Source organism: Triticum urartu, chromosome 6 (genome assembly GCF_003073215.2).
Source record: "Triticum urartu cultivar G1812 chromosome 6, Tu2.1, whole genome shotgun sequence".
NCBI lineage: Eukaryota > Viridiplantae > Streptophyta > Magnoliopsida > Poales > Poaceae > Triticum > Triticum urartu.
Window position 1 is genome coordinate 375213950 of NC_053027.1, and position 9014 is coordinate 375222963.

Sequence of the window (9014 nt, forward strand, 5' to 3'; positions counted from 1 at the left end):
GTAATACAAAATTCGAACATTTTTGCCACATGGCTTACATGAAGAACTGTCTCGTTACATTTATATAATTCAACACTGGAAAATAGATTGCATCCCCAAATTCAGTGCTCAAAATTCATCAACTCTTTTTCTCCGAGTGAGAACTCAGAGTATTATTCTCATGAATAACACTACGTTAACGTTGTAAATAACATATTATAAGGAGATAACATATAAGAATGGGAAAACAGTCAGATGTCAAAACCTAAAACAGTACTCCCTCTGTCGAAAAAACTTGTCTCAGGCTTGTCTCTCAAATGGATGTATCTAGCACTAACTTTGTGCTAGATATACATCCATTTGAGGGACAAGTTTTTCCAGACAGAGGGAGTACAATGTTGTTGAACAGAGATTCCATACCACTATGATATCGCAAAGATTCAGAGCCTCCATAGCCGACCTACCAAAATTCGCAGGCAAACTGGAAATCTAAGCCTCCAAGAGGGCCAAATTTTCTTCTAAAAGGAGGGGCTAATTAATTGTAGACGTACAGTGCCCCATGTTATATTACACATGTTATTATAGCTGGGGTACTTTACCCAGGATACTTGTCGTCGGCTCTGAGAATTTGAACTTACATGCTTCAGTAAAACATCCAGCAAAGAGACCATACGAGATGACCTGACACTACTCCACAGATGAACACGACTATTTGCTGGCCTGATGGCTCACCAGCCGGAATTCAGGCTTTGAGACTGCAATGGCTCCTACAAGTTAGGTTGGGGGCAAAAAATTACACAAGGCAAGATCACTGTAGCAAGGTTTCAACTACAGCAGAGATTGCCTTTGGTCCTCCTCGCTCGAGTAGTGATAGGGCAAGATCGTGCTCCTGCCAACTTCGAAGCCCCGCAGCAATCTTCTTCAGCGTGTCCAGTTTTATGTCCCGTAGCCATGTCGGGACAAACTTCACCACGAGGAATACAAAGCACGATACATACGCCTTCCACGTGCCTGGGTCGCACCCCAGCAGGATGTGCCCATCCAGAACACCAGCGATGAAATCCATGTGGGTGCCCACCACTCGCGGTCTTCTCGAGAGGAATGACAGTTTCATGATGGGAGAAGTCTTTTCTGAGCCCCAGAGTAGACTCCCACAGAAAAAAAGCATGTTGGCCATGGCATAACCTTGAAGTGTGCTGGCCACTGGTCCAGGGTCTTCCAACATCTGTTCCTGAGCTGATAGCAGTAGCGTCGGCAAGGTCTCCTCATATAGCACCTGGACCAGGAGAGGGCCCCCTGCAACACACAGCAGCCCCGCACCAAGCATGGCAACCTGAGAAGCCATGGATGCAGCACCAGACAGTGGCGGTCGACCTGATTTTAAATGTGGAGGCCCATTGGAAGACCATCCATTTGCAAGTTTGTGGGAACAATCAATCACTTGCCTGAGGATCATCTCGCTCACAAAGTAAGTATCATGGAATGTTCGACAAGTTCTCAGGTAGATGAATCCAGGGGCCATGGGAAAATGAAGACCTTGGTGGCCTGTGATTGACTCTCCCATTAAAGCTCCAACTCCACGGCTTGCAGTAATATCAGACCCACTGGATGGGGATGAGCGCAGAAAGGATGAGAAGCAACCTTGGATGAGCTGTGCTACCGCATCTTTGTCTCTGCCAAACGGAGACCGAATACATGAGAGGACAATAAAATCATGCCACCTTCGCACTTTCTGTGTCCACAAGGCCCCTATGATGGGCATGCTTGGCCAGGAACTACCCCCTGCACAGTTCTCCAGTGCCTGACCAATGATCCCGTGAATGTAGTCGAGACTCCTATCCAGCTTAAACGTAATTGTCAAGCTGACAAGTGCAGCCATTGGTAAAGGAAGCATTGGCGGCACACCACCTGCAAGAGTAAAATGAAAAATTTCTATAAGCACATAGAGCAATAAAGATATTGGGGCAAATTTTCTGCAATGATGGTGCTGAAAACCTGAAGGTTATCACACATAGTATGAACTAATGCAACTAAATTGATGCATAAGAATAGGAAGCAGGTTGTACGTGGATAGCAGCTGTGAATCTGAACACCAGCAGATGCAAGGATTTCCTTTACTTCATCTTCAATGGAGTGAAGAGCAGCACCAGGGCTGGGCCATTCAGTTCCGTTCATAGGCACAGCTTTCCATATTCCTCGTGTAATTTCTGCTGAGAAGTAGCTAACAATTGCAGCAAGAGAAGCTGGTAAGAAGTCCACTAGATCCCTTAAACCTGCAATGCAACGGCACATTAACACATGAATGAGATTAAGACATATCCCCATAGGACTGGAAAATCAATATAATATATTAAAATGGAAGCAAGGAGGTTGCTCACTGGTAGTCATGTCTCGGCTGGAAATCCTCCCGTGAGAACAAGCTGTAAGAACAGCTTCAAGAACATAAGGAACTGCTTCTAGAAATTCCCATGCTGGAAGTGTCGGCCTTTGGTAAGAATCGTCAGATGTACTTAGAGAGGAACCACTGACACTGCTACTGGAAGCAGATGAAAGATTACCAGATACTACCCCGCTTTTAGTAATTTTCCGGCAAATCATACTCAAAATTTTGTTTGCAACTTGATGGACAGGATTTGTATTGCCAAGTCCAGAAAGAGTAGAGGCTATGCAAGCTTGATTCTGAATGTACCAAGCCCTTAGCTTGGGGAAGGAGTCAATATAAATTGGTTGGGTTGGGACCTCATCGAACGAGCCCGTACTGCTGCCAGAGTTAGTACTAGTAGCAGATGAATTTGGGAACTCAATACGGCTATTGTGCATTAACACCAAATAGTCCAGGGTAAGTTCCAACCTTACCGAGCCTCCACGGCCAGCAAGACAATACTCTTGAGGGGGTTTGTAAAATTTCCACAACCGGAGAAGACAAAGAAATGCACAAGAGAAGACCGAGTAAACCGACGTTTCATCAACAATGGTAGACCTGTGGTTAGATGGGGGTGGCATTGACCCAAAAGCTTCACAGAGTGGCATTAAAGCTGCGGCAACATCTGGAACCTGTATGACAAAAGGTTATTATATTGTGAACTAACAAACAGCACAAACATATAGACTGCAGACAACATTATTCTAGAGCACATGAAAAGTGAAAAAGTAGCTATCTATCTATTTGATACTCCCTCAGTAAAGAAATATAAGAGCGTTTAGATCACTACTTTAGTGATCTAAACACTCTTATATTTCTTTATGGAGGGAGTAGAATGCAGCATTATGGGTTATCACAGTGCAGACAGTAGCGTACCAATATTAAAGCTTTAGTACATAGTGGGGTATGGCCATAACAATATACATCAAGAAACTAATCCAGAGGCACACAAATTTATGTGGTGCATCTCAAAACCTACAGAGCAACTGCAGCCATCAAGTCTTAGAACAGATATGCCAGAAAAGTGGTAAGAACATGGATTTGCCATCAATGCATCTTAAAGAAGGGCTGATAAGCATATGAGGTGCCAACTTTGAAAATGACACAAGAACAGGAACCAAGATATTGCATGCGGACATTAATTTATATCCACATGCACTATAATGGTAAACTTGTCTTCTTTTTTATATCAGTGACAAAATGTGACACTGAGGCATTGTTCAAGCTTTTGGAATTTGCTAAACAATGTAGTTAGGCTTTAGCAAATGGAGATGCCAGTTCCCCTGGGCACCAGCAAATTGCCCTTCTGACTACTGATGAACTCGCTTCTTTTTCTACTTTCAAGACAAACAAAAAAAGAACATATTTTTATGATGCGCTCTGGACAGAAAATACAGACTCCGCCACCAATTTCATATGTTAACAATGGATTGTTGCAAGAATATTACAGTCAAGCAGACAGTGCATTGCTTACCATTCCATATAAAGAAAAGATGTGGACAGCATCGACATATGAGACACCAAGTAAGATTGCATTTAAGGTAGACTTCTGACTAAGGTAGTGGCTCATGCTCCCCTGTAATGAAGAATCTGAGGGCAAAGGAGGCGACAATAACTTGACCACCATGCGGACAACATGTTCCTGAAGAAAACATGTAGAATATAAATAAGATGTTTTAAAGGAAAAGTTGCCAGATAGAATTTTCAGACCCATTTCCATGTGCTCACAAGAATAGACCCAGAAAACTACTCCCCCCGTCCGGAATTAGATGACACTCAAACGGATGTATCTAGTAAGTAACAAAAAGCTTCAACAACGTAGCAAATTAGAAAATGTGCAGTTCAGAATATTTCTACGCTGAAAACATAAACTTGTCCTATATTGAGAAATATAGGCTAGCCTTGCTTTTTCTAATACAGCAAAGAAATATGTACTAGAGCCATGAAGTTTGGGGCCATTTTCTGAACTCTTTGCTTAACGCTAATGAACAATCACTGATACTAAGATATGATTTTTACCAGAATCAGCATAAAGTAAATAGTGGATTTGGAAAGCATGGACAAGTCAACTCAATATTACTCCGTATACTGTTGTGGAGATCAACTCGTCAAAAAACACTAAATATTTTCATAAGACCTTAAAGAATTTTGATTAGTTATTATGAACTTGTAATTTTTCATGGCAAATTGGCAAAATGTAAGCATGTTGGAAACTCTTAACAATAAATAAAAGTAAATTACCTGAATATTCCACCCACGCACAAGTGATGCACCGCACACAATTTTAGCTGCAGCTGACTTTTCTTGTTCTGAACCATTCAATGCGATGTGGTACAGTTTATCCAGTTCCGCAACACTGAATAGACAAAACAGAACTACAAATCAAAGAACTAACATGATATACAGATAAGTAGGACCAGGGAAGTGCTGGGGTGAATTGAGAAGTATAATGAACAAAGAAACTAATGGCTGGTAGAATAATATTCAAGAAATGTGTTTTAACTTCGCTTTGTCAAAGATGCAATACAGAAAGAAAACTGCTTTAAAATACTCGGTGGAGTGGGAAAAAACTGTTCAATTCAATGCTCGCCTCTAAAAGTTCTATTTTGGTTCCAGATTTAGCTCCATATACCTTGAAGCAGGAGTAGCAATGAGAGCATTTTTCAGTGGATCAGATAGTGGAGCTCCTTGCATGAAGTTTACCCATGGTGATTCCTGGGGTAAAGATGTATCCTTCGAATGCCCCGGTAGTACAACATAACCAGGCCACAAGTAAGCAGTTGTGTCGATCAAATTCCTCGAAATACAGGCTTCAACTATAAGATGTAGCATGTTTCCAACTGAAAAAATATAGGTAGTAGGGGGTTAAAAGCTAAGACAACCAGAGATAAATATGTTTTCAAAGTATTAGTGCAACAGTATGAAAATATAAAATCAAAGAACAGCTAGCAACTAAATAATAAAACAGAATACTACCAGGATCCACTAAGCAGTCAGAAGTCAGTTTAGTTTACAAAACATGACCAAATTGCTAGCACAAATATAATACTCTACTTAGATTGAACTATAATAGAAGGACATGACATTGTTAAAAGAAGTACAGGAAAAATATGCCTAACAGGAAAAATCACAAATACTCACAAGCAACATTTTTCAGAAATGCCAAGACAGATTGCATATACACAAAAGTTGTCACAAATAGTAACCTCAGTGAATATTATTGAACTGTAACAACCATCAAGCATAATAAGAAAAGGTACAGGTACCAGCTTTCGTCGAAGAGTCACTCTGGCCAATCATGCCAGGGTTGCCACCAACCTTACAGTTGGCCCTAAATATTGCAGCTTTTGAAGCCGCAGCATTGGCCACATTCACCAACGATGAAGGTGGTACAAGAAGTCCTGAATATTGCACCAAATCCTGAAGAGAAGATACAAGTCCTAGTCTTCGGGGCAGACTTTTGTTTCCTTCAGCTCCACATGCATCAGTTTCTTCCTTGAGAATTGCAGCAATCGCTAGTGGAATAAGAGCTAATAGCATGCATAATCTTGTGTCTAGATGAGGAATTGGACCCTCTAGAGGTTCTCTAGCCTAGCAACGACATTAGCGTGTGAGGCCACAAAGAACTAAGTGATATGATTTCACCCATGATAATACATCAAAGGAAATGTTTATTACCCGTTGTACAAGACGAAGGGCAGAAATCCAAAGAGCTTTAAAAGTTTCCTGCCAACTTGCCTCATTAATTGCTTGGGCTGTCTTGGACATTTCTGAATCAAGGCAAATATGGTATTAGTCAATGAAAACCATGCCACACCTATAATAAAATTGGAAGATCTAAACATTATGATCAAAATTCACACTGTCGGTTACTATATAAAGACGACAGCGCAGATATGTAAAAAGATCTTCAGACACTAACAGTCTAACACAGATAGGCCCTGTTTGGTTCAGCTTTTATCGACGGATTCCGTTGCCGCGCACCAGAATCTGAACCAAAGGGCGAACCCAGCAGAATCCGATTCCAGAAATCCGCTGCCAAAATCTAAACCAAAAGCTGAAGCAGCCCAGGACGTGCTTTCCAAAATCTGATTTCGCTGCGGGCCAAAATCTGAAAAAGCTGTATCGGCTGGTTTGCCAAATGACTACATTTTTTTCACATCAGATTTTCCACAGCTGTTTTTTCACAGCAGATTTTTCGCAGCTGCTTTTAGAAATCCACAGCCGAACCAAACAGGGCCATAAAAAGGTGAAATAATTCAAGTCAATATAAGCTGATCGTGTGGGAGTACCTTTTATAATCTCGATAGCAGATATACCGCCTAGATGCCTCCCATCCATTGCATTCTCCATGTAAATATCAAATATAATCCAACAGGCAGCTCTCCCAGCTCCTGTAAGTTGGCCCAGCATGGAATTGCTGGATCTCAAGTTACCAAGAACACCCACAAGCCGTTTGTTGTTTGGTTGGTAATCTAGATTGCTCACTCTCCAGATATACATCACCAGATCATCAATTTTATGACTAGTAGGCAATAATCTCTCGAGTGCCATCTTGTGAGCTTCAATCAGTGTCAGCCTCTGGCTCAGAGCACTGAATTTGTCAGGCCTAACCTAGAAAATTGTCTAATTAGCACAAACTAGCCAATTGTAATGTTGATTCTTAGCTACACCAAAGAATAAATTGACTGACAAGTTGTTTTTTGGTGTAGTTGTTAGGCAAGGTGATGTGAATTTATATATAAGAAAAGTCTTACATTCTTAACACATAATAATGGAGCATGTTTACAGAAACGACAGCAACAAAGCCTTTCAGTCCCAAACAAGTTGGGGTAGGCTAGAGTTGCAACCCATAAGATCTCGAAACCTAGTCATAGCTCTGGCACGTGGATAGCTAACGTCCACGCACCCCTGCCCATGGCTAGTTCTTTAGAGCATGTTCACAAATTGGAAATAAAAAAGGAATAGCTAATGGAGCAGTAAGTTAACATTTGAGTAGTCACTATCTGTGCAAAGTGGAAAAGGAGTCGGAACAACCTACAGAAATGCAGCTTTACCTTGACATAATTACTATGGTTAATTATAATACTTGTGCCTACTCTGTTTGTTATATTTGATTGTAAAAGAAGACCTAATCATCCCCTTATCCTCACATGGTAACCCAACAAGGTAACAGGTGTCAAAATATGATGATTGGCTGCAGGCAAAACTGAATGCCCATGGGTATGAATATCTACAAAGTTGACATGTTAATAAGTTTGTTCAAGACATACATGTTAAGGCATATCAAGCGCAGAAATGCTTGAATCTTCCTATCAGCGGCCATCATATGCAACACTTCCAAAGCCATGACGGTGTTCTTTCGACGTAGCTGTTCACGCTGCTCATTTTGCTTCACAGCGGAGACCCCCTTGACATCCATGTCCATGGGCTGTGGCCCTTCATTGGGATATACACTCTCCTGCTCCAGAGTCGTTCCAGATGAAATACCGCAATCCTCCAGCACGGAGTCGATCAGTTTGGTGATCACAATCAACACAAACAGGATGACAACATGCCCAAAGTCCGTTCCAGCAACCCCGTAGGTTTTAGACAGTTGCAGAGCAGCGTCGATGGATTTCGTTATCCTGGGAGCCAAAGTAACCATGTATGAGCAACTGAGCAGCAACTAGCAAGCAGCATACATACAGATCACTGATAGCAGAAATCTGAACCGGGCTTCCCGTTCAAACATTGCATAGCTGAACCCTTACTTGTCACGATTAGGCCCGGCCAGGAGAGACAGCGAGGAAGACGTGACGTTGCCCTTCAGCAGCTCCAGGTACAGCCGGTACGCCTCCGGCTGCGCCCGACGCTGCGGCAGAACCCTGCAAAAACCACCGCCAGAGAGTCACTCTCGCATATCCTTCAAAAGGGCAGGTAAAACGGGCGGGCACTGGCACGGACCTGGCGGTGAGGAGCGCGAGGACGTGGAGCGGGCAGAGGAGGCGGGACGACATGGCCTGGTCGAGCAGCTTCCAGAGCGAGGGCGAGTTGTGCGCGAAGCAGAGGTTGGAGACGAGGATCCCGGCGAGGTCCGCGCTGGGGACCCCGGCCCCCGGCTCCCCGGCGACGAGGCGCGAGATCTCCACCGCCCGCAGCAGCGGCGGGTCCCCGCGCGCCTCCGACGCCTTGACCGCCGCCATCACCCTCCGCTCCAGCAGCTCGCCCCCGGCCCCGGCCAGGGTCGGCGCCTCCGCCGCCCCCATTCGCTCGCGGGCGACGTCGCCGAGGGTTTGGGTTTGGGATTTCGCGTCTCGATTTCGCCTTCCCTCTCCCTCTCTCTCATGGAAGGGGGGAAGAAGGTGGTTTATGAGGCGGGGGACAGGATGGGGGGGATCTGGGCCGTCGGATCGTTCTATTTTGGGATGGGGCCGTCGGATCTCCGTCCCGTCGCCCTCGGTCGCAGTCGTGCCGTGCGAGACGGGATTGACTTTCCAACGGAATGCCTGGCCATTCTCGGGCCCAGGCGATGAGACGAATTGTCCTCTGTGTCTTCTTTTTTATGGTAAAAAAGACCCCGGAATTATCATTAGAGGAAGAGAAATTGGGTAAAACGTCCGTGGCGTCAGTG

At 43.8% G+C, this 9014-nt stretch overlaps 1 protein-coding gene across 1 annotated transcript; it reads right to left on the reverse strand.

The window, feature by feature from the left end:
• Positions 1–404: 404 nt before the first annotated feature.
• LOC125513566 (mediator of RNA polymerase II transcription subunit 33A-like) lies at positions 405–8747 on the reverse strand. Its single transcript, XM_048678696.1, has 12 exons — positions 8348–8747; positions 8155–8268; positions 7675–8028; positions 6694–7010; positions 6080–6171; positions 5668–5992; positions 5034–5241; positions 4643–4757; positions 3876–4043; positions 2358–3033; positions 2046–2252; positions 405–1887 (listed from the first exon to the last, which is right to left on the reverse strand). Exons 1-12 carry the CDS (start codon positions 8647–8649, stop codon positions 788–790), a joined length of 3978 nt encoding a protein of 1325 aa, XP_048534653.1. The 5' UTR covers positions 8650–8747; the 3' UTR covers positions 405–787.
• Between the last annotated feature and the right edge of the window lie 267 nt (positions 8748–9014).

What these genes read in the sequence shown, in the direction of transcription:
- LOC125513566 (XM_048678696.1), bottom strand. Translation starts at nt 8,649, where the DNA reads ATGGGGGCGGCGGAGGCGCCGACCCTGGCCGGGGCCGGGGGCGAGCTG. An exon ending in CTCGCGCTCCTCACCGCCAG is followed by an intron (nt 8,269 to 8,347) that starts GTCCGTGCCAGT and finishes TGGTTTTTGCAG; the next exon opens with GGTTCTGCCGCAGCGTCGGG. An exon ending in TGCTATCGAGATTATAAAAG is followed by an intron (nt 6,172 to 6,693) that starts GTACTCCCACAC and finishes GCCTTGATTCAG; the next exon opens with AAATGTCCAAGACAGCCCAA.